The 26,269-nt window shown below is 43.8% G+C and overlaps 1 protein-coding gene across 13 annotated transcripts in view; it reads left to right on the top strand.

Annotated features, from left to right (window-relative positions):
- Positions 1–26,269, top strand: part of ptprk (protein tyrosine phosphatase receptor type K) — a 149,181-nt gene that overhangs the window by 47,509 nt on the left and 75,403 nt on the right. For all 13 annotated transcript variants that reach the window (XM_031800933.1, XM_031800932.1, XM_031800934.1 and 10 more), the window contains exons 2-4: positions 1,674–1,796; positions 13,137–13,408; positions 23,599–23,680. In XM_031800933.1, the coding sequence (XP_031656793.1) occupies positions 1,674–1,796; positions 13,137–13,408; positions 23,599–23,680 (477 nt within the window). The remainder of the gene's footprint in view (positions 1–1,673; positions 1,797–13,136; positions 13,409–23,598; positions 23,681–26,269) is intronic.

Below are 26,269 nucleotides of genomic sequence, written 5' to 3'. Positions count from 1 at the left end.
TACGGTAGCTGTCCAGTCACAAAACAAGCACGGCTGTGTTGAGTCATCACCTTCAAAACTGGGGATTAAACAGCTCTAAGTTGACAAAGTTAGTAAAGGCATATTTCGGGATTTTGGCAATTAAGCCCTTTATCTATCTACTTCCCCAGAGTCAGATGAACTCGTGGATACCATTTTTATGTCTCTGCATTCAGTTTGAGGAAGATGCTAACTAGTATTAGTGCAATTGCTAACTAGCATGCTAATTATTACCATAGACTTCCAGTCATTACCATTACGCTATTACGAAGCTACCATACTGGACACAGACATAAAAATGTGTCCAGTATGGTAGCTTCGTAATAGCGTAATGGTAATGACTGGAAGTCTATGGTAATAATTAGCATGTGTCTCTGGGGAAGTAGATAAAGGGATTCAATGCCAAAATCCCGAAGAATCCTTTTATTTCTGAATCACTCAGTCAGTAATGTGATTTTGCTCTCTGTCAATGTTAAATTCCTGTATTACTCAGGATATGTTGTCCAGGGACACCCTGTCTGGAAGTGACTGTAGTTTGATTTGTTCTCAATTCTAAGATGTAGCCTAGTCTATGTTTTGGGCTTATTCCACCGCGCTTTAATTAACCATTGGAAATATGAGTCAACTGCAATACAGAGTGCCCACTTGATGTTTCCTCTGTAATTACTGGTGTTTGTGTTCAATGTAGATGCTTTTGAGGTTATGCTATCTTAGACAACACAGTGTATCATCCTGTGGGGGATTTGAATTTTATTTATTTTAGCTACAACCCTCTGGTAGCTAGTGTTAATTAGCATCTACCTTTGTCCTGGAATTAAAATGCAAATTATGATATTTCTGTGTGCCATCACTCAGAGGTTTGAAAGATCAGCGGTTGTACCCAGATAGGGTGACCTTTTTCCATTTGTGAAGAACTCTCTCTTGGTAATGAGCAGAGAGGTACAGGTCATTTATATGCGCCTTCCCGGTCATTGGGATTTTAACCTACAATTAACCGTGTTCAAATTTGACCATTAAATATAGACCTGGCATTTCATATACATAGCTTGCTAGAAAACTCAAGAGGAAGAATACTACTGAACACAATCCCTTTTCTCTTAAAACTGAGAAGCTCTTTCTCAACAACCAATAATTCATCCAGAGGACCTGGAATGAGTATCTCCTCCCATAAGTCACCAGTGACCTCAGGTGGAATTGGCTACACGTATTAGGCACCCATGTCAAAGTCATTAGAGGCCTGTCTCCTCTCTGCTCCGGTCAGGCCCTGTGACATGTTGACTTCCAGGTAGGGCCTTCAGGAGGGCCTTTGTTTATGCACACCATCTCACAAATGACTGGCTCTGAGTTAAGCCTGAAACTGAAAAAGGGGAGCACTGTGTGACTGAGCTGTCTGGTGGCATGGCCTCCTCTTGCCTACTCAGTTGTCAGATCTTAGCACATGCTGCATTACCCAACGGAGGAGACTCTATCTCGGTAGGAAGGAAGGGGGATAGAAGGCCTATACTGCCCTGGCTGGTGATCAGAGGTACCACTGGGCTCACCTGTTGCAATTGGTGGTAATTCATTCGTAAATTAATTAAGGGCACAATGTTATTAACCGGCAATATGGAATTAGCTGAAAAAATGACCTCATGTTTTTCTCTTTGTCCTTCCAGGTGGCTGTACGTTTGACGATGGCCCAGCCCAGTGTGACTACCAGCAGGATCCCTACGATGACTTTGACTGGACCCATGTCAGCGCACAGGAAGTGCCATACTTATCGTCTGAACTACCTCAAGGTGAGACTCTCTGCACCATGTCCACGAACCTAATGGACGCTGTCCCCTCCCTGCAATGTGATAGCAAACATGACCAAGGCCACTACACCAGGTTCCCAACACCTGCTATGTAGAAAAACTAAACTTTTTTTTGACTCATTTTTCTCCCCTCCAGTGTAAATGCCAACAGCTGAAACAAAAGCAACACAGTTAACTTTGCCCTGCACATTTAGCCACAAATGTAATCTATTTAGTGCGTCCATTGTAAAAACAAGCGACAAAGACTATTGGGCTAATGTGTAAACTCACCAGAGTAAGTGGAGGAGCTAATGAGGGAACTGCAGACAGCTGCTCGTTTCGGAGAGAAGGAAGGAAGGTGAAATGATGGATATTGTCGTGTCTTTGGCTATGCCGGATTAAGTGATATGACATGCTATTCTATAAAATAATTTCTCCGTTATTAATATTACCTGATTGAGCTAATCATGTAAATGTAATTAACTAGAGTCGGGCACCACAAAATAATATTTATAGAGCTGTTATCTTCCGAATAAACTCTTAAAGACCTAGTAATATTTTACATCAATAGCAGTCAATATTAATCGTCATCTTAATTCAGTCTCATCTGAAAGTTGTAAATTCTTGGTTATCTGCACAAACCCTGGCTAACAAGTTGAATCAGTAATACAAAATTGGGTTTAATTATTTATTTACTAAATACCTAACTAATCACACAGAATTACACATACACATATTTAAATCATAACTTGATTCCAAATTACGTCATAAAGGAAAACGTCCCTAGCGGGCGGAACACATATGACAGCAGGTTACACAAAAGAAAAGGGGCTGGGTTTGAGTGAAAGAGTGGGAAAACTGAGGAACAAAGGGCGAAGCTGTGCTATCGTAAATACAGTATCTTATGCATTCTAAATTACCGCCCATTTGGAAAAGGAAAATGCAATAAATATTTACTCTGAGCTGCGCTTCGGTAGGTTGGTGGTAGATGGAAGGCCGTGTTGCCCAACCGAGTCCTTTGTCCTTTGAAGAATGTCTCTGCTGGTAAATTGAATATGTTGTGGTAATACGAATACAGTGTGTGGTAGACGGGCTACTCTGTTTGTTCCTTCCTAACCCTCATTTGCAGCGGCTGTTGCTAATTCAACGGCTAGGAGGTATCACTTCTGTAGTGAATAAGAGTTCAAAGTTCATACCATTCTCAACCAAAGCTCACGCTGATGTTGGCTTCGTTATGTCGTTATTATCTGAACCATTCTGACATCGGACCATCGTCCTCACGTCCTCGGAACAGATGGTTATATTGTCGTCAAGGCTTTATATAGGAAGGGAGAGGAGGGTGTTTGAAATGTTGTATAGCCCATGTCCCTTCACAGGGGCGGGCCACTGATTGAGCAGAGCCCAATCTTATGAAAACCCAAATCTCACATTTTAGAAGCTAAAATCACATTTCATCCCATCACAAATAATTTCATATTCAAACATTTAAATTGAACAACATTTCAATGTGAATCCGATTTCCATGTGAATCCGATAACTCTGTGTAGACTTTCCACTGTAGAGTTTGTCATCTTATCATTGATGAGAATGTCTCAGATGACAACCGAACTGACATCATATTCATTAAGTACCACCGCATATGTTCAATTGGTCGGATAACCAGAATATTGTTCATTTCCCCCCACCTTCTGATGTTCCCAGAATTTCTATGTTAACCAAAGGTTTTGCAAATGTAACATCAGTAGGGTAGAGAGAGAGGAAAAAGGGGGGAAGAGGTATTTATGACTGTCATAAACCTACCCCCAGGCCAAAGTCATGACAATAGGTAGAAGGAAATTCATTTCAGGGCCTTGCGTCTTATTCTCCATCTTTGTTACTACCCCAAAATACAGTCTTAGTTCCAACGTTTCGCAAATTATAAGAAAGAAATAAGTCATTTAATGTATATTTGGGTTTGAAGACTGTCCAACACAATTAAGGTTTTTAACTAAGATCAGGGAAAGCAGTGGAGACGTGGGCCCTGTGACCTTGTCCATTCACCTCTACACAGCTTAATCACTTGTTTTTTTTTTGGGACAGGATTGATATGGGTAGGAATTTAAAGCATTTCACTTTCAGCAAAATTTCCCAATTTAGTAAGAAATTAGGTAATTAATCATGCAAGGGAACAGAAAAGGTCATCAGCAGATTGTCTGAAAAAGGTTGTGTCCCATTACAATGTTACACAATGAGGTGGCATTTGTCTGGCCCAAAAATGATGGCTGGGTACTTAGTTTTTTACTGTAAGCTATAAAAATAGAGTCGCACTCTCTCTCTGTATATAAACTCCCTGTTATTTATTGGGTAAACCACCAACGTTTCGGCATCACTCTGCCTTCTTCAGGGTGGCACTTTTTATGACACGACTTGACCGGAAACCAGAGGTATCTGGTTTAAACTTATTTTGAAATATTTACATTGTCTTTTGTGAGGTAAGATTATGTGCTAGAACTACATTGCACTTGTAGTGTTTAACCTCTTTAGGGTATGGGGCAGCATTCGGAATTTTGGATGAAAAGCATGCCCAAATTAAACGGCCTGCTACTCGGGCCCAGAAGATATGATATGCATATAACTGGTAGAAAACACTCTAAAGCTTTCAAAACTGTTAAAATTGTGTCTGAGTATAACAGAACCGTTTTGGCAGGCGAAAACCTGAGAAAAATCCATTCAGGAAGTATTTTAGATTTTTTGTTGTTGTAGTTTTCTATTCAATGCCATTACAGTATCCATTGACTTAGGACTCAGTTTGCAGTTCCTATGCCTTCCACTAGATGTCAACAGTCTTTAGAAATTGTTTCAGGCTTGTATTCTTATAAATGAGGGAGGTAAGACTAGTTGAATGAGTGGACGCTGACGTGTCACAGAGCTTTTTCATACACAATCCCGAGAGAGTGCATTTCTTGTTTACCATTTATATTGATGGCGTTATTGTCCTGTTTAAATATTATAGATAATTTAGGCTAAAAACAACCTGAGGCTTGAATATAGACATCGTTTGACATGTTTCTGTGAACTTTACGGATACAATTTGGATTTTGTGTCTGCCTGTTTTGACTGCGTTTGAGCCTGTGGATTACTGAAGAAAACGCGCAAACAAAACAGAGGTTTTTGGATATAAAGAGACTTCATCGAACCAAAGGAACATTTTATTGAGTAAATGAATGTCTGCGTGCCACCATGTGAAGATCATCAAAGGTAAGGGGTTAATTTTAGCTCTATTTCTGAGTTTTGTAATGCTTCTGCTTGGCTGTTTACTGTTTGTAATTATTTGTCAACTGGGCTATGTTCTGGGCTAGGTATGTTCTGGGCTAGGTATGCTTTCGCCGAAAAACATTTTATAAATCTGACACCGTGGTTGGATTTACAAGAAGTTAATCTTTCAACCTATGTAAAAAATATGTTTTGTTTTCTGAATTTTTAAAATGATCATTTCTGTATTTGAATTTGGCGCTCTGCAATCTCACTGGATGTTGGCCAGATGGGACGCTAACGTCCCACATACCCTAGAGAGGTTTTAACAGATGGCATGAGAAAATCACAATAGCATAGCCACATGTCAAACACTGATAGTTTTGGCGCTGAGGAGATTTTGTCTTTACTCTGTCATCCTCCAACAATGTTTTTCGTTGTTGTTTTCATTTGTTCCTTGGTGCCAGTTTACTGTATGTCAGTTATGATGAATTACCGAGTTTTTCAGGTAGAGATGGAACGGCGAACAGTATAGCAGATGTTCCTTTTAATCTAAAGAGGAGGGATGAGATTCCATTCCAATGGGAATTAGCTCCATTAACGGGCCTCGCTATTGTTTGAAAACACGCAACGGCAGTGATGATGAAATAAAGTGATCGCTTCATTGATCATGACTTCAAAAGTGAATGAAAGCAGATGGAATGATTGTCTTGTGAGCGGAAATAAAGCCTTACCTTTCTATAAATCTCATCTTGGAAAGGTTAGGAGGGACCCGTGTACTGACTAAGTACAATATAGCTGAGATCCTCCATTTTAATGGGTGGAAGGACATGGGGTTGACTGCAGGACCACTGTCTACCCCCCCCCCCCCCCCCTCCATAACAAAACAAATAGAGCTCCAGCATGATTTGATCAGCCTCCAATGTTTCCCAGCTAGCAACCAGATCCCGCAAATGGAATAAGCTTCATCATAAAGTAGCTTAACATACTTTCTCAGCCAGGGAGGATGAAAAGCAGACACATCAGGGAGTTTCCATGACAAGATAACAAGTGCTATTTACCCTGCAGAAACCTCCCGTTCCTTATCTCTGAAACCATGTTTGATTGACATTTTGGGAAAGGTTCAGTCCAAGAACACTTTTCTAAACGGCATTCTCAACACTGAAGAACAAATGCTTGAGACTCCCTCGATCAATATTCATTTGGAGCTGTGCTTATAATTTGGTCCTGGTGGGGTTAGGCTTGGCTCAGGCTTGCTTGGCCCAGTGCCAGTGTCAGGCCCTGTTGGTCTATTAAGCCTCCCATTGGAAAGGCTGAGTGGGTGTACGGCACTGACTGCACCAGTGTGTCAAACCTCACGCCTCTCTCTCTGAGTACCAGCGCTCTTGGTTAGGCCTACACCTCTCCTGCCAATCAGTAGAGGCTGATCACTAATGTGGGGCAGGGCAGTGTATAACAAGGTGAAGCCTGATTATTATTTTTTTTCTTTCTTTTCACTGTTAGATTAGAGAGTCCTAATAGGGAATAGCAGGGTTTGAATTGCCATGATTTTTATGCCATGCAAGAGCAGCAGTTGTTGTTTGGCATATCAGGCTCTCTCTCTGTTTCCTTTGTAACTCACAAGACTGTTCTGTCAGCGGTTGAGGCCATGATGGGTGACAGCCATCTTGTGCACTGGCATGAATCTGATGACAGCCATCTTGTGGACTGCATTCATCCTCTGGATACCTGACGTTGATGTGAAGGAAACACATCCACTCCAAAAGCCATATTTAAAAAAAAATATATATATATATATATATATATATATATATATATATATATTCCTTTCTTTAATATTCTGCCTTTGGATGAGTAATTGTAAAGTAATAGGAAAGGAAATTATCCAGAATGTTGGCATTATGTTTTTCAGTTGCGTAACGGCAGGGGAAATTGCTTGTTACATTCATTTATTGTACATGTATTGTACGCCTAAATCTAGCAACAATGTTCTCACCCTTTTTAGTCTTTCTCAAATTGTTGTTTTTCTAAGCTTTTCGAAACATTGGAAAGAAGGATAGAAAATAAGTCGTAGAAATGTAAGGAATCTGCAGTTTTAGAGGGTTTGTGTGTAGTTGTGTTGGCAAAGTACTATCGTCTGTTTAACACCTGCTTTCTTCATTGTAACTTCCCAGCCCAACTCTGTGGTTGTGCCTGTTAATAAGCCTTTGGGAGATGCCCATTCAGGATGTATGTTTGTGGTCTGGCATCTAGTTGTGTGTAGTCATCATCTTGGAGTTGCTTGAAAGATTGTATTTACATTTTCTGCTCTAGTCACCCAATGAACTTATTCCATATGGTCATTAAAATTACACTTCCCCGACATGCTACTTCCTCTGTTTCAAACTCACATCAGATCCAATAACATTAGATGTGCTCACATCAGATCCTTACAAATGTACCAAGCTCACCAAAAGAAACGGGTTAGAGTTTTCCTCTTGTTTCAGAATGGTTTGCTTGGGTTGTTTTTGGCTGAGATCCTCGGTTGTTTGTCTAAGGGATCGATGTATGACAGGAGTGGATTGTAGAGATCTGTGAAACCTCTGTGTGTATGTGATAGGTTGGTTGGTTGTGGAGGAGTGATGTGGTGATCCGTCATTGTCTCTCCTATACTGCTCCATGCTTCTCTCATGTGCATCTCAGCCTCAGCCAGCACTGCAGTTCAGCTCGGCTCCAGCTCCGGCTCCAGCTCCAGCTCCAGCTCGGCTCCAGCGTCATTAGTTTCAGCTCTTGATTAAACACCGTTGCCAATCACCAGTGTTGGGAAGTAGTGAACTACATTTAGTTGAACTAGTAATTTAATAACATTTTGCTGTAGCTTGGTGGTAGTTGAACTAAATTCCAATCTTAAGTTCCTTTTCTGCCATATAGCGGTGCAGCTAACTACTGAAACTACACACTCTGTTTTGTTCTAAAATCAAATATGGGTGAAGGTAGGCCTTTCTTTTTCGACATCAGACCTGCCTAATTTTCACTTGTGTGCCTAGTTCTCTCCTTTTCTGTTGAATAGGATAAATGACACATTCTGTTAACATCTGACTCCAGAGTGATCTGTTCTTGCAATTTGTAGTCTGACCTTTCAGATTAAGATGTGATAATCGTCATTTCTATTAAGTAAGCTGTATTTTTCTTAAGGGTAGATTAACTTCTTCCAGTGTGAAGTAGTTGGTAACTATAAACTACATTTTCAGAGCAGCTTCCCAAACACTGCCAATCACCATATTAGAATAACCCAGATGCATAAAATAAACACAGCTCCCCCTCCCTGGTGTTAAAAAGCCTGTCTGAATCAGGCGATATGGCCTATTAGGAGCTTAGTTGGGTCTTCCTTGCAATCTGATCGCTCTGGCATTAACAGAGAGACTTCTAGCCTGCTTTCCCTTTGTTCCAGACAAACATGTCTTTTTTTCTTCTCCCCTTTCGCACTGCTTCTACGACTCGTGATCAACTGTATACATTGATAGAAAGAGGAGAGGAGATTGTGTTCGTTTCGCTCGAACAAAGTGGCTCTGCTTTTGCATGGCTATCGGGTTTCACTACAAACAGCACCAGGCATCTGCTTTTGATCTGCAGCTCAATTCTGAAAAGTCTGTGTCGGGTTGGATATGAGTGATGATGTGCTTGTTTGCTTAAGTCTTAACGTGATGCATTAAAACACAATTTTATAAACCCGTTGGCTCACACTTCTTAAACTACTTTCAAAGTAAATTGAATTTACATAAATTAATTATTTGTGTAATGTTGAATTATGATCAAGAATGTAATCAGCCACTGGTCCAGAGAGGGAAATCATCACAGCTGTCAATGCCCCCCCCCCCCCCCCCCCGCGCCTTTTGAGAATCTCATATTTCAGCCTAGTTTATTTGGCCCATGTTGATGTAGACTGATAGCAGGCTGGGTTCGTGAGAGAAAGGGAGAGCCCTAAGGATTGGAGCTCTGAGTGAGATAACAGGCTTAGGCCTTCCCCTGTTCCCCAGGCCAAGGGCTTTATCAGATCCAATGTTCTGGAGCTATGCAGAGGAATACCACCACAGCACTAGTCTGTGGCACTTGCTCCCCAAACACTGTAGAGAAGCCAGTGTTTTGTGGCAGTGCACCACTGTACTCAACTTAACACCAGGGTTTGGCCCGACCTTAATTGCAGGTTGTTGTTTTTGGGGAGAAATTTGTAATCTGTCATAAAGCGGTAGTTGAGGGGAGGCCTGGTTTCTGGTGTTTTCAGCTGTGGTTTAAGAGTGGACCCAGCTGCATCCTAAAACACTGCTTATGAATCTGAGAAGGGTTCTGGCCTTGATGTCATTGATGGATTTCACAGATTTAGCCTTTGGTGAGACACATTGGAGAAAAACGAACCCTTGCTTGATCTTGGTTTGTCATGGATATCATGGTTCTCCCGACATTGAATATGGAATCGACCATAAAACAGACAACATATTTACAAGACCCTTACCAATTTGCATTGAGACACAAGAGGCCATTCATGAGTAATATGATACAGTGAATCCCCATCTGGTCATTTCACATTTTCCCTGACACCGATCGCCAGGTCGTTTAGGACCTGGTTTGATAAACAGGTGTTTAACCAACAAGTATCACAATGAGGAAGGGCCATAGGGGTAAAAAGCTGATCACATTCTCTGGGAAATAGTCTTTGTGATGCAGATTGGAGACCAGTGGCTATGAAAGGGGCAGAAATTGGTTCCCTGAGGTGTTTCCTGAGGTGATTCTGAAGTGGCGCAGGGGTCTAAGACACTGCATCTCAGTGCTAGAGGCGCACTACAGACCCTGGTTCGATCCTGGGCCGTATCACAACCAGCTGTGATCGGGAATCCCATAAGGCGGCGTACAATTGGCACAGTGTCGTCCGGTTTAGGGGGGAGTTTGGCCGGGGAAGGCTGTCATTGTAAATACGGGTATGTTCTTAACTGACTTGCCTAGTTAAATTAGTATTGTTTTTTAAAATAGCTTCGAGGGCTACCTCAGAAATGGTTTTCAACACTGTTGCTCTAAACACACCTTTCACCTAATTGAGAGTGCAGGGTTGTGAAATAAATACATGCAGGCTAACTGAGTTCATATATTAAATGCACGTAATTGAGCACATGCAGAATGTAAGGAGTGCACATGTACATACAGTATGTTGTTATTAATATGATGGGCAGTTTTCAAACCTGTCCTTGTCTGAAAGGAGGATCATGCTTTGAGGCTGGCTGTGTGATTCAGAGAGAGAGGCTATCATGGTAACGTTGGAATTTGGAGGCATAAACAGAAGAAAGAATTTGTTTGTTTTCAGTCCACATGAATCGAGGCTGATTTCAAGTACTGTTGAGCAAACAATTTGTTATTGCTGTACGATTATTTCCCTTTCTGGAAAAAAAGTCAAAGGATTTTTAATAGGGAAAAAATAAGTCTGGATTTTGTTCATCTTTGGACGTCCTTTGTTTGAGCTTTAGTGGGGAAGTGAAATAAATAAATAAAATCATAGATGTGTGTAATAGAACTGCCAACAGCTTTTGGCTCTAGCTCTTTTTCCGTTTCTTTCGTTTTTTTGTGTGAAAGCTTGATGATCTTGCTCTCGTAAAGAAGTAATGCATGAGAGGGAAACCGACACGTTTTTTTGTTTGTTTGAGGCCTCATGTTTATTTTGTACCTTGATGAGAAACACACTGCCTGGCTTGGAAGGGTTCGTCAGGGAGGTGGGAGGAGAGGTTAGTGGGGGAGGGGGAGAAAGACACTGCCTGGCTTGGAAGGGTTGGTCAGGGAGGTGGGAGGAGGGGTTAGCGGGGGAGGGGGAGAAACACACTGCCTGGCTTGGAAGGGTTCGTCAGGGAGGTGGGAGGAGGGGTTAGCGGGGGAGGGGGAGAAACACACTGCCTGGCTTGGAAGGGTTCGTCAGGGAGGTGGGAGGAGGGGTTAGTGGGGGAGGGTGAGAAACACACTGCCTGGCTTGGAAGGGTTCGTCAGGGAGGTGGGAGGAGGGGTTAGCGGGGGAGGGGGAGAAACACACTGCCTGGCTTGGAAGGGTTCGTCCGGGAGGTGGGAGGAGGGGTTAGCGGGGGAGGGGAGAAACACACTGCCTGGCTTGGAAGGGTTGGTCAGGGAGGTGGGAGGAGGGGTTAGCGGGGGAGGGGGAGAAACACACTGCCTGGCTTGGAAGGGTTCGTCAGGGAGGTGGGAGGAGGGGTTAGTGGGGGAGGGTGAGAAACACACTGCCTGGCTTGGAAGGGTTCGTCAGGGAGGTGGGAGGAGGGGTTAGCGGGGGAGGGGGAGAAACACACTGCCTGGCTTGGAAGGGTTCGTCAGGGAGGTGGGAGGAGGGGTTAGCGGGGGAGGGGGAGAAACACACTGCCTGGCTTGGAAGGGTTGGTCAGGGAGGTGGGAGGAGGGGTTAGCGGGGGGGAGGGGGAGAAACACACTGCCTGGCTTGGAAGGGTTCGTCAGGGAGGTGGGAGGAGGGGTTAGTGGGGGAGGGTGAGAAACACACTGCCTGGCTTGGAAGGGTTCGTCAGGGAGGTGGGAGGAGGGGTTAGCGGGGGAGGGGGAGAAACACACTGCCTGGCTTGGAAGGGTTCGTCAGGGAGGTGGGAGGAGGGGTTAGCGGGGGAGGGGGAGAAACACACTGCCTGGCTTGGAAGGGTTGGTCAGGGAGGTGGGAGGAGGGGTTAGCGGGGGAGGGGGAGAAACACACTGCCTGGCTTGGAAGGGTTCGTCAGGGAGGTGGGAGGAGGGGTTAGTGGGGGAGGGTGAGAAACACACTGCCTGGCTTGGAAGGGTTCGTCAGGGAGGTGGGAGGAGGGGTTAGCGGGGGAGGGGGAGAAACACACTGCCTGGCTTGGAAGGGTTCGTCAGGGAGGAGGGGTTAGCGGGGGAGGGGGAGAACACACTGCCTGGCTTGGAAGGGTTCGTCAGGGAGGTGGGAGGAGGGGTTAGCGGGGGAGGGTGAGAAACACACTGCCTGGCTTGGAAGGGTTCGTCAGGGAGGTGGGAGGAGGGGTTAGCGGGGGAGGGTGAGAAACACTGCCTGGCTTGGAAGGGTTCGTCAGGGAGGTGGGAGGAGGGTTAGCGGGGGAGGGTGAAAAATACACTGTCTGGCCCTGCTGGAACGGTCTGTCAGGTGGGGGAGGGAGCAGGACATTGGGAAGGGTGAACTGCCTAGTTTTGGGGAGGAAGGCTTTTTTTTATACCTTTTTTTTCCCTGAAACAAACCTCCAACAGACAAACTCCCTTTGTTCCCAAGGACAAAGACTCGCCTTTGAACACAGGCCATTTCAAAGGTCTGGAAATATATACATTTCAACAATTAGCTATTCGTAAATGCAATTTTCCAAAAAGCTGTTGTACCACAAGTCAAGAAAATGTATACTGTTGCACTCCAAAGGTTTCTTTGAATTTGACCACCTTGAAAATATCCCCTACTTCACAGCGAATCCTCTCCATTAAAAACCCAGCACACATAAACACAGCCAGATGGGTTCCTAAAAGATATCTTAGAACTTCTTCTTTGCTTGGAGCTGAGTACACAACGATGGTTCAGAGTTCTTGTACAATGTGAATCATCAGAACTCTAGTTACATTCGAGTCATTGTTTTGGCAGGCCTGAAAATGGTGAACAGATGTACTGATTTTGTGACAAATGGTTGTGAAGTGAGGCTTTGGCTAGGCCTGATGTCTTGCTTAAGGGAATAACACATGAGCAAAATGGATTTAAATCATGCATAATAAAGATTCAAATAGGAAATGAATTTGATATTTGTTTGTTAAACCAATACTAAATGACCTACATTGAACTCTACATGGCAATTTCCCCAAAATGATCATATTATTTTTCATTTATTGGATCTAACTGTAGTTAATCAATAAACATGTCCTTTAATTGAAGCATTTCTATTTGTTTGGTCTTTACCCAAAAATGTGTTGCTAAGAAACATTGGAGCACTTTCAGTGGAGTGGAGAACCTTAGCTGCCGAGAGTCTGACTCTAGGCCCCTCTTATCTCCATGTCCTCTAATGCTCCTATTCTCCTCTCTTCTTCTCCTCTTCTATTCTCTTCTCCTTCTCTTCTATCCCTGCTCAGGTTCCTACATGATGGTGGACTCCTCCCAGCACGACGCCGGAGAGAAGGCCCGCATTCAGCTGCCAGTAATGAAGGAAAACGACACCCACTGTATTGACTTCAACTACTTATTGTACACCCAAGATGGCTCCAGCCCCGGGACGCTGAACATCCTGGTGAAGGTCAACAAAGGTCCCATGGCTAATCCCATCTGGAATGTGACCAGCTACACCGGGAAGGAATGGCTCCGCGCTGAGCTTGCCGTCAGTACCTTCTGGCCCAATGAGTATCAGGTACACAGAGCCACTACATCGCTCCATTACCTATCCATCTGGGTCCGTTTGTATGAACCGTCTCAGAGTAGGGGTGCTGATTTAGGATCAGTTTTGACTTTTAGATTCCAATAAATAAGATTACATGGAGAGTGGGGGGTTGATCCTAGATCAGCTCTCCTACATTTGATACATATGGACCAAGGCCTCTGTAGCACTGATATGGAGATGGACCTATTGGCTGTATGTCTCTTGTTCACTGGACTGTTGGGGCTTGATGGTCTTTAAGCCAAGAAGGAATTGTAATTTTCTTCCCCGCTTGCAATTAGATTCTCAAATTAGTCAGGGTCCGGAAAAGGATATTAAAGACTATAAATTATAGAAGTTTAATTATTAAAATAATTATTATTGAGAGGGCATGGGCAATGAACTGATTCCATATAAATAGGGATTAATTTGTGCATATTCACATTTTTCAAATGCCATGTTGATTGTGATGATAGTTCTCCAAATGTCAGCTGGATCATTGAATTTATTTCTTGTTTATTATGTTTTCCTTCTTTTACGGCCAATTCATTTTGCTCCGTTTTGGACAATAAAACTGCTAAGCTAATTGTATTGTATAATGTCATCATGCATGGTCATGCAACATGACGAGAAAATGGTGGTTCATTTCACAGGTCAATACTTTTTTTCCCCCCCGGTGTAAATTATGGAGTGATAGCAAGTCACTAAAGATCATTACACCTTCCTCACAGTCAGATTTACAGCTGATAAGAAAGGCTCTCAAGTAGCCAGTTCTGTAATGAGAATGGATGGTTAAGGAGGAGATGGGCAGGAAGACCTACAGCCCCGCTCTGCCCTTGTGTTCCCCCAACCCGGGATGGGGTCTTAAAACTCACAGACATGCTGGCACGCACGCACACACTCACGCACATACACACGCGAGACAGTGGTCGTTTGTGCACTGGTAATGAGGCCTTGTCTTAGCAATGGGGTCGAGTGGAGCTGGACCGTGGATCTTTATCTAAGACTTTGGGGAAGGCGGCTAGGCTAGGCCACTGATTTATCGGTCTTGACCGGGACTCAGGAGTGGAGACTGGGGCACAAATGCAATGTGTGTGGCTGTGTACGCCAGAGGGGCCCAGTAGGATAGCAGCATATCACTCTGCGCCATCTAAAGCTGGCCTGACAACCCAATCCTCCCACCCCTAAGTATGGGTTCTCGGTGAGGGAATTTCTGGGTGACAACCCAAACTGCCCCGAGCTATACCTCTGAAAGGCTGAAACACAGGAACAAGGGTGATAGCCTGGTTCTTTATCCTCAGAGTCCTGCTAATAGCTGCTGCTGTCGTTGCTGCAGCCTGTAACATAAGTGGAGGCAGGTTTTTATTTCCCCAGCAATGTTCAGAGTTGTTTTTTTTTCACAACCCTGGAGGCACGCCAGGTCCACCATGCGAGATGGCTACATTGGCTGTAAATGACTGAAAACGGATGTGAAATATTCCGAATGCATGTTGATTGATGAGAGAGGAGACTTTGAAAGCTAAAGACGGCAGACTAGATTCGGTGCCAGATACTTTGTGGATATCAAATTGCCATGTAGTAGCTAGTGTTGCCTCTGTGTACTCTCTCTCCCCTCGCCGTCTCCCTCTCTCTTTCGCTCTTCAGATACTTTATTTATCCGCCTTTTTGCAATGGGATTTGATTCAATAAGCTCGCCTCCCTTTCTTTCCCTGCCAATGCCGTATTTGTAAGTATTTCGTTTGCATTTTTTTTTTTTGCTGCCTCCTTTTCTCTCTGTATGGCTAATGAAACCCGTGGCCCGTCATGTCACTAATTGGAAGGAATGAATGATTCAGTACTCTTGTCAACACGTGTCCTCTTGGAGTGATAGGGAATTTTTAAGTGGGCGATGCTTATTATTCTAATCCGATCATTTGGTTTCGTAGTCTCCTTTGCCAGTGGTGCCAGAGCTAGAGTCGTCAAGGCCTTCTGACACGCTGTCACGCTGACGGTGGCTAGTGTAATTGGACACCTGTGTTTCCGCATGCCTCGGTGAGGACACTTTGCTGTAATACCAGAACGGTAGTATTAGTGAGAGATGAAATAGAAACATAAGCATCACTGTGTAACGGTTCTGAAATGGTTTATTTTTGCGAGAGTATTTTTGTTGTTGTGAAGTAGGTGTACTTACATTGGCGTGAGCTATCGGTGACTGACGTGAGTGAATGACGATAGCTCATGACGAATGAGTGAGATGAAAAAGGTTTGGCCACAGGTGTGCGCTTTTCTTTGTTTCATTATAGTGGGCTGCCTCTGCTGGTCACGAGTAGTCATTACACATGTAGTCTCTTCAAACTGTAGTTACAGAACTGCACACATGTAGATTTTCCATTTATTCCATCAATACGATTTAGTAAAAGGCATCAGAATGCATTCATCTCTTATTGCCACTATTTGCAATGCCAGCCTACTCAAAGTTGACCACATTCAGGTAAAACAAATGTTTAATCGTAGGCCAGAGATCATCATCCCATTGTTCCTCCCCTGCTGAACGACATTTTGGGTCTCCCACTGAGCTGTTGTCTCCCAAAAGGTGTGCTGGGAAAGGCCTTGTCTGAATAGATCCCTTCATAGAGACCTGGCAGCCCCAGTCCGCCCCATCCCGATCCCCTGCAGAGGCCGGAGCAAGCTTAGACATCTTAGCCTGTAAATAAGTCTGTACACGCAGGGGATTAGGCATCATTTGAGAGAGCAGAGCGTTATAATTAATAGCCTCTGATATCAGAGGGGAGAAGCTAATGAAGCGCTAGGACCAGTGCATGTCTCTTCGTCCTTCGCTCTCTCTCGCGCGCGCTCTCGCTCTCGCTCTCTCTCTCTCTCGCTCTCTCTCTGTTTTTCTCTGTCTCTTTCTCTCTCTGTCTGTTTTTCTCTGTCTCTTTCTCTGTCTGTTTCTCTATCCTCTCTCTCTCTCTCTTTCTCTCTCTGTCTGTTTTTCTCTGCCTGTTTCTCTATCCTCTCTCTCTCTGAGGCTGCTGCTCATTTGACCTTTGTCCGCATTTCTACAAACCCACATCACCGTGAAGCCCAGGATTGGTGTATTTGTCACCTTTGATTGGAGGGATGACCCCAGACACCTGGTCATGGTGTGTAAATATTGGTCTCTTACTATATTTGAATCATGTGATTTCCCATTTATGATAGTTCTTCACTTCTGGCATGTGCATTGAAATAAATGAATTAGGACTGATTAAACGTGTCAGAATGAATGTTTAATGACATGTTAGAGATGAGATGACATACTCTCTGGGGATTGTTAAACTTTGAACAGAATGTAGCAGCTGAGCACACATTGGTGAAGCAGTCATACATGCATGATTTACATTTGTCAATAGACTATTTATTTGTGTGTCTCTTCAGACAGTTCAGACGAATTGCCATGGATATACGACGTTTTACTCCCGTAGACACTGTTTTGTATTGCTGCAGCTGACTATTTGAAAGTCAACATGCGGGCTCCTCTTTGTCCTGGGGTAAGGGCACTGATCGACATGGTCTTAGCTGCTGTCCAGAACCCTCAGCCGTCAACTCTACTTGTCTTTAAGGGGGATCTTAGAGGAACTATGGTGTCATGGAGGGGGTCTGGGCTGGAATGGAACTGAGGGGCCTGTAGGGACCCAAGTGATTTATTCACAAGCCAGGTGTTTACTCTTTAGCTCAAGACCAAATTGGTGTGTGGATTTAACCAATCAAGACTGTTGAAACAATTAGGGCTCAGACTGGTTGGCTTTTCCACCCTAGAGATGTGTGTCTGTGTGTGAGCCTCGTTTAATTAATGGAGTGACAACTGAGGACTTAAAGGAGTAAAGTCACTAGGAGTGTGAGAGAGGGCAAGCCAGTTCCTGTCGCACTCCTTGTTGTGTACACTTGGTGTGGGTGGGGGTTGGTTTGTTCAAATGCGTGTGTGTATATAGGGAAGGGAGGAGTTGTGGGGGAGGGTGGAGGCCTGAAGGCTGAGGGCTGGTATTTCTTGTCAAGGTCGTTCCATTTCCTCTCGTCAACGCTGCCCCCCCCGCACATATTTTGGCCCAACGCAGACCCATTCCTGACGCTCTGACTACTTCTGAACCTATAGATGGCCTGCAGAAGATCGGAATGGGGGGGCAAATCAAGCACCGGGGTCTTTGTTTAGCCCTGAATACTTCCATCTGCGTCGTGAGGTGTGGTGATTATGACCCCTGCGTGTGCGATACAGAGGAATGACCCCGGCGCGGCTCTCAGCACTTCTCTGCAATGAAGGAAACAAATGACAGGGAGGCTCTTCTAAGGCACAGCCTGACAAAGAGCTAGAATGTCTCTCCTTTATTCAGAGCTTTGACTGTGTTTGTGCGTGAATACAGCCCTCCTGTCGAGTAGAAATAACAGGTATTATCATTAATGGTCCGTGTTTGACCTGTTGGAAGGTGCTGACTATGCTACGTTGAGTTAAATTGAATTCTTGCACAGAGGGCTTTTCCAGCCGTAGCGGAGCTATGCAATACATCCATTAGAGTCATTTAATCAGTGTTAATGACACAGTCTTAAGATGATTAACGTGATTAGAGCCACACTCGCAATGGATTTTAGAGTCTAATTGTTATTGAAGTAAAATTGAGCCTGGGCCCTTTTTGAAAGACTTGTTTGCTCTTCCGTTGTGGTCGGTGTTGGTGCCTTATTCTGGTAGATATCCTACCCCTGGTTTGACGGTTTGATGACTCGGTCAGGAATTTTCTTCCCGTTCCTACCAGGGTGAACATCTACCCTCACCGCAGGTCTCTACCCTCCCTCTCATCATGCTTCAGGCTCGACCTCTCCAAGCGCAATTGCTCTGATTTGGCCCCGGTCATTGATCTGAATACGGAAACAATCAGTGTTAATAAGGGAGAGTGTCAGTATCTACCTCAAAACACATTTCCATTCTCCTGAAGCCCCTTACCTCAGTATTGTCGGGGCTCTGCCATATTAAAGTATGGCGTAATGGCCGTTTATGGAGATTGCTCCTCTGCCGGCATGCAGCGGGTGAAATGATAGATTGAAATTGATCGCTCAAAGCTGAGAGATTACTCTTCAACTGAGAGGGATGCACCTCCTATGAACCGACCTGTGAGGAATCATGGGAGGGAGTCTGAAGCCAGAATATATTGCTTCTAATGGGCCATCCTGGAAGAGAGCGAGAGCCTTCGCAGCACTGCACATCACATCGGAGCCCATGAAAACAGGTTACTGCATCTTTCTTTAAAGGCAAACATTTCGGCACACATCTCCCCCCCATAGACATGATGAACGACGTCTCCCGGGCTGCTCCCAAGGAAATAAAAGGCTTTTCTCTCGTCACATTTGTATCAATTGTGGTATTTCTTTCTGACAGTGTTTACTCTGTGACTGCTGTGGTAATGATCAGCGGAATAAATGCAGATGGGAGGGAGGGGGGTGTAGATCCTCTGCAGAATGCCTCTCCTCCTCTCCTAGCCAGGCCTCTCTGTGACAGGTGAAGTGATAAGAGAACAGCAAATACACCCCCCCCCCCATCAGGTGGGTGATGTGATGAGTGGGTGCCTGGCAAGAGGGAGAGAGAGTGTGTGTGTGTGCACATGTTTGCATCTCTGACAGTGTTTTCTGTATATTTCCAAGTCACGGTCGTAGTTTGCCTCTGATTGGGCCACATGTTTTGATGTTCCTGAGACATATCTGCATTGGTTGCGTGTATGTTGAAATTACAAACAATGGATTGTATTTTTCTGTTTTTTAGAGGAAGGGGTAGAACAAATGCTTTATGATTTCCCCCCCCCCCCCCCCCCCCCCCACACACACACACCCTATACCAGCTGGTAGGGCAGGAGTTGCTGACATCATGGTCATTTGAGCAGCTCATGCAGACTTAATGCAGGCTCCAGCCCAGCTGCAGTCTCTGCCTGGCCGTCCGTCCCTGATTCTGTCCCTGCATGTCTCCATGTGAGGCTCCAGCAGACAGGAAACCCTTCTCTAGGTCCATCTGCCACCCCCTCCTAGACCACAGAGTTCCTCTCCTTCCCTCTCCTCCTCTAGCCAAGACCTGCTGGTCCAAAGCACTACCCAGCATTCAGCCTCTGAAAGGTAACCTCAGTGCTCTAGACATTGAGTTGGGTTCGTTGTATTTCAGATTTCAGAGACATTTAGTACTCTCTGTATTTTCTGAATGTTTATGGAGACATTTTGGATAAATTAACTTCCAGTTAACTTTATCTCAGTATGACTTGGATTGCTGATGAAGCTCCTCAGTTCCTCAAATCAAAATGGAGTAAACAAAGATGAACCAACCATTTGGATATATCCGCTGTGAGTTTTTTTTATTCCATTGGCTGTCATCCTCAGCCTGCGCTGTGAACATGTTAGTATTTTCTCCTCACCCGGAGGAGAGCAGTGTATTATTTTTAAAGAGCTGTCAGGGGGCTGATGCTGTGTTCACTCTGTGAGCCTACTGGCTTGTGGCTTGGTGACATCAGGGCTAGTCTGTCGCAGCTAGCTCGGTTAAGATAATTGCACCAGCACAGGGTGTCACAGTGGAGTTTTTTCTTTTATCTCAACTTGTTTGTTCAATTTCCAATGATAGCCGACCTCTTTACTGTCACTACTGAAAATTGCAATTGGTAGTTCCGGAAGGGCCACTCTCTCACCTTTCCCCTCCAAGAGTATTATGAGTTGTTCATCTATGTTGTACGACCAGGCTCTAATAAGATCATGTTATTACGTTATTGCGGGGAAAAGCTGGTAATCGAATACAGTACATCTGTCCATTTTCACTCGTTGTGGAAAAGCGATATAGAATGGGGGGGGGGGGGGGGGGGGTTGGGAGCATGGCAGATTCCTGTGACTGCCCTGACTGCGCTGCTCGCTTAAAGATTTATACCATAATCCTCTCATTGGAGTTATAGCAAGTGCTGGCTTAAGATTTGTTTAGCAAATGTCGTATGCATTAAGAGAGAGATCACTTAAAAGGATATGAATCTCAGCTAAAAGCAAAATACCATCATTAAGCTAGAGCTCGGCAGCAGCTGGATCAAACTATTATTGTAAATGTTTATTCGGTCTCTCTCTTTTGCTGCTTGAAAGGCATGTTTAGAATGCAATTCGGGGGATCAGGATTCAGCTGTAAAATGTCCTTAGATCCCACAGTAGATTTAGCAAATTGTGAAGTCTGTGAAAGGTGAATTAAAGGTTGTGTTCAGTGGAAAACAAAGTGCATGAGGTTTGAGGGTTATTTTCTATAATCAGCTTCAAGGGGAGGCACATCCTTTTAAATTGACCACTTACATGTAAATCTGTTCTCCCGTTGCCCTTCCAACACTGTGACACTTACAGTGCCTTCAGAAAGTATTCATACCCCTTGATTTATTCGACATTTTGTTGTTACGACCCGAATGTATTAAAATAGCTTTTTTTTCTCTCTCATCTACACACACTACCCCATAAATATCAAATGTACATAAGTATTCACGCCCATCAGTCAATACATGTTGTAATCGCTGCCAAAGGTGATTCTATCTGTTAGTTTTTCTGGATTTTCTGGAAGTCTCTAAGAGCTTTGCACATTTTTTTTTATTCTTCAAGCTCTGTCAAGTTGGTTGTTGATCATTGCTAGACCGCCATTTTCAAGTCTTGACATAGATTTTCAAGACGATTTTAAGTCAAAACTGTAACTAGGCTACTCAGGAACATTCCATGTCGTCTTGGTAAACGACTCCAGTGTATATTTGTCCTTGTGTTTTAGGGTATTGTCCTGCTGAAAGGTGAAAGGTCTCCCAGTGTCTGTTGCCAATGACAACCATACCCGATGACAAGCAGCTACCACCATGGTTGAAAATATGAAGAGTGGTATTCAGTGTTGTGTTGGATTTGACCCAAACATAACACTTTGTATTCAGGACATAAATTACATTTATTTTGCTAATTATTTGCAGTTTTACATTAGTGCCTTATTGCAAACAGAATGCTTTAAAAAATATATATATTTGTATTTTGTAAGGCTTTCTTTTCACTCTGTCATTTTACATTAGTATTGTGGAGTAACTACAATGTTGTTGATCCATCCGCAGTTTTCTCCTATCACAGCCATTCAACTCTGTAACTGTTTTAAAGTCACCATTGTCCTCATGGTGAAATCCCTGAGTGGTTTCCTTCCTCTCTGGCAACTGAGTTAGGAAGTCTTTTTAGTGACTGGGTGCATTGATACATCATCCAAAGTGTAGTTAATAACTTCACCATGCTCAAAGGGATATTCAATGTCTGCTTTAGTTTTTTTCACCCATCTACCAATCAGTGCCTTTTCTTTGCGAGGCATTGTGAAATCGCCCTGGTCTTTGTGGTTGAATCTGTGTTTGAAGTTCACTGATCGACTGAGGGACCTTACAGATAATTGTATGTGTGGGGTACAGAGATGAGGTTGTCATTCAAAAATCATGTTAAACACAATTATTGTACACAGAGTGAGTCCATGCAACTTACTGTGTGACTTGTTAAGCAAATCTTTACTCCTGGATTTATTTTGGTTTGCCATAAGAATGGGGTTGAATACTTATTGACTCAAGACATTTCAGCTTTTCATCTTGTATTAATTTCAAAAGAATTCCAAGAACATAATTTCACTTTGACATTATGGGGTATTGTGTGTACTAAATCTAAATGTAATCCATTTTCAATTCAGGTGTGAATTGAAAATGTCAAAAGGTGTGAATACTTTCTGAAGGCACTGTATGTGGTTACATGGCTAGAGTGCATTGCAGGTTGCCTAGTGGTTAGAGAGTCAAGCCAGTAACCGAAAGGTTGCTGGATCAAATCCCGACCGGACAAGGTACAAATCTGTTCTGCCCCTGAACAAGGCACATAATCCACTGTTCCCTGGTAGGCCGTCATTGTAAATAAGAACGTGTTCTTAACTGACTTGCCTAGTTACATGAAGGTTGAATGTGTCCAGAGTAGTAAAAACCATGTAAGCCAGTTGGATGTATAGTGCAGTTGGATGTATAGTGCAGTTGGATGTATAGTGCAGTTGGATGTATAGTGCAGTTGGATGTATAGTGCAGTTGGATGTATAGTGATGGACAACATTTTGGACAACATGTTCCAAAAAGTACCCCGATTTTCTGTGAGTGGGCAACTGTCCATAATTTGCCAGAGGCCTAAGAGGCCCAACCATCAATTTTGTATTGATGGATGAAAGCAGAGGGCCATTGAGCACCAGTCTCCACAGCAGGCCCTGTAAGTACTCTGATTAGCATGACGTCCTCAGTACTGTAATCACCTCTCTGACAGTCTGATGTGGGGGCAGCTATGGACAACTGCAATGCACTGTAGCCATGTAACTATATAGCCTGCTATCCCCACACAAAGGTATAAACGTTAGACTGGGGTTGACATTGTATGTCAACCTATTAAGGCTGAACCATATGTTCTGCCCACACAATTGGTTAGTTTTTTTTTTCCCGCTCTTTGTGTGCAAGACTCTGACTGAGGGTAAGGACAAAAACTTAACAGGAAGGTATTTTTAGATGGTCATTATTTCCCACCGTGTGGAATTTTAGTTGAAACGTTTTCCGTGGTTACAGTATGCTATGTGCTAATTCAATAACCGCCCGGAGGAAATTTCACATTGTTGTGAAGAGTGTGATTTCTTTCTCAGTGTTACACGGTTCAGTCCCAAATTTTTAACTTAATGACATCGATGTTTATATAAGTACTTTTCATCTAAAAGCTTTCACTTGCATTTTGCTGTGTGTTAGAATTCAACCTCAACATTGTTTGCCTCGTGGCACAAAATAAGTGACTTGACTTACTTTAAAATAAGTGAAAACAGGGGAAGAATCATTCCACCTCACATTGACATCACGCTGCTGTGACAATCACAAGCCACACATTTTGATTTGTTACGGAATTATATCGACTGTTGATTTATTTATATTCCCCTTCACTTTTTATCTGGAGAATATGATTTCTGTCCCAGTTTACGATCACATCCCATGGCACCATAAAGTACTAGCAGCGGATATACCAAACGGCTGCCTGTCGGAACCTGCAAGTGTCTTGGGCAGAATGATGGCGCATTAGGGATCGATCTGTGAAACTTTGATGGAAATGAGTGTTGTAAACATCCTGCCCCCCCCCCCCCCCCCCACCCCCCTCTCTCTCCCTGGCAGGTCATATTTGAGGCGGAGGTCTCTGACGGAAAGACAGGCTTCATTGCGATTGATGACATCCAGGTTTTGAGCTATCCATGTGGTAAGTCATTACACAGGCAGTAATTACCAGACACTCCTGCATTGCTGCTGATGGATTTTTCTGTTGCTCTGCAAATTAAGATACCTAAGGTGACACTGTGGTTGAGGGGAAAGGTGAAGTGAGCAAGTTTTGCCACTGGAAGACAATAGAGTGGGCTGACCTGCATTTGAAAACATCAGTGACTGTCGGCAGAGCATGGAATAAATAAATGCATTAATAGATGAATCAGCCGTGTGATAAAGGATAATTGTGCGCTCTCAGCATGGCTTTCTGGGTTGTAATAGCTGACTTCCACCCACTTCAGCACAATGAGGTACTTTAACTTTTAAAAAATCCCTGGCTTCCCGATGACCTGACTATTAAATATACCGTAGTAGTGTTTAAAAAAAAATGTTTTTACCCAGAGACCATTTCACAAAGACACTGTGAAAGCATGTTTCCGACAGCTCCCACAGACGCCAAGATTCTGAGACGTCATTGGAAATCGACGTTTCATTATTGAAGTGTTATTGAGAAAATGTTGTGAGTGTGTGTCCACCGTTGTTTGCGCTGTACTCACTCGTACACATCAAAAGGGCCCAAACGGAAAATTGTAATATTTCGATTTTTTTCCCTCACTTCCGTTTTGTCTAGAATCATTTGGATTAGTCTATCCAGGATGATAAAGGATTAGATTAAATAATGGAAAGGCATCCCAATTAGGAGCACCAGCAACCACAGGGGGTAGTGATTTCACCTTCACTGATGAGGTCTACTAACTAGGAATGTAATCCTTTTGAACAGTGTAGTCAACCTTTTGTGACAGTTAATTATAAAGGGTGGGTAAAATGGCTGGTTTAGGGACACTGGACCCTTTGAGGACTAGACTGGTGCAGTCCAGTGTGTCCAGCCATGCGTCTTCTCCCTCTACCTCCTCCTAGGCTTGCATCCCAAACGGCACCCTATCCCCGACGTAGTGCACTACTTTTGACCAGGGCCCAATGTAGCGAATAGGGTGCCATTTGAGATACAGCCCTAGCCTCCACAGTAGCAGCATTCATTTAAATTGACAGCTGCATCCAGAGAAATGCTCAGTACTGAGCACTAGCCACCCCTCATTTGGCAGCGTGGTAAGTGGATTGATTCAGGGGACCGATACATCCCAGGCTAATTTGGAGCTAATCTGCTAATGCCGTCGCTCCAGAGGGTAATTTCAGTTGGATTTAACAATAATAATTATCCCTCGGTCTCAAACATTTACCCATTTATTACTTTGGAGAAACACATTTTAGTTTTTTCAGGAGTGTTAAGTATTTAGTGAGCACTATAGGAAAACAATCATATTCCTGGTAAGTGTGTGATCGCTCTTCAATAACAAATGCTGCAGATTTGGATCAACCGGTTAATCAGCAAGTGTCGTTTACGTTTGCACTTTCGATGAAACCACTTGGTTCAAAGCGTCTGGCATGACCATATCCTCCTGGTTATCAGTGGCCACTGGCTCTGATCCCTGTCTCGAGGAGCTTGTAGCTCTTCAGCGGCAGAGAGGCTAGAATGGATCCCCGACTAAGCTCTGTGTGAAACGAGGGTGTGCTGAACCACCCACCTCTCTAACCACCCATTGCCCTGATCATAATGAACTAGCTAAGCACACGCCCTAGCTGACACTGGGATTCTCAGTCTCTATTTTCACCGTCGTCTCATAGCTAGTTAAATCACTATGGTTGGGACTTTATTTTGAATGGCACTAGCCCATTGGATCATCTCACTGTTCGATCTCCTCTTCCTCACTTCTCGGGCCGCCTCTAGATCTCACACTTGGTAGCGCTCTCTCAGTCTAAGATTCTGTCTCTTTGTATGTATGGGTTGTGCATAAAATATGCCTAATCTGTTTTCCCGCTGTAGTATACAGGCTAATTTGGGGGAGTACCCTTAGGCTGTGTTTTTGAATTCACTGCTGGATTATAGAACACAATTAAATTCACAATCACTCCAAAACATGAATTAAAAGAAAACATCTACAGGCAGTGAGTTTTCATCCTCAAAGTCAAATTGAAGAAAGATAATTGAAGGAATGTTTAAATGCAGCATCTTTAAACTTACCGAGAGAACACTTGGTGCCTCTGTACATTGACATAGTTCATGTATTCGAAAGTATGAACAGCCATGCCATCGTTTGCCTCGTTAGATAATATGTAATGAGGATCCCTGGATGTTAACAACAGTGGGGAGCCAGACAACCGTTTTGACCATGTGGTCCTGTTGCGTTCAGATAGAGTTTAGCTCCTTTTCGTAAAACGTTCCTCCTAGTCATGTGTGCTCAGTTACCGCCGGCAGTGCTCCAGACTACCACCCAGCCAAATCACCATGAATAATTTAGCTGTCCAGATCAAAACTTTGCTCGTTAATATTCTTCCTTTCAAATGTCTCTTCTTCCTTCCATCCTTCTCCTCATGTCGGTGCACCTAGGTTTCATTTTCTTTGATATGTCTCTGCCCTCTTGGGACACTAGTATCTTTTGATCAGAGGTGCTAGTGTGCGTATTGTCATAATCCAGGCTGTTCGTAGCAGTGGTGTGTGTTTACCTGTACCATTTCACCCTCTCAGCTC

This window comes from Oncorhynchus kisutch, linkage group LG21 (genome assembly GCF_002021735.2).
Source record: "Oncorhynchus kisutch isolate 150728-3 linkage group LG21, Okis_V2, whole genome shotgun sequence".
Taxonomy (NCBI): Eukaryota; Metazoa; Chordata; class Actinopteri; order Salmoniformes; family Salmonidae; genus Oncorhynchus; species Oncorhynchus kisutch.
Note: the sequence above shows the minus strand (reverse complement) of the source record. Positions and strands in the feature narration are given on the sequence as shown.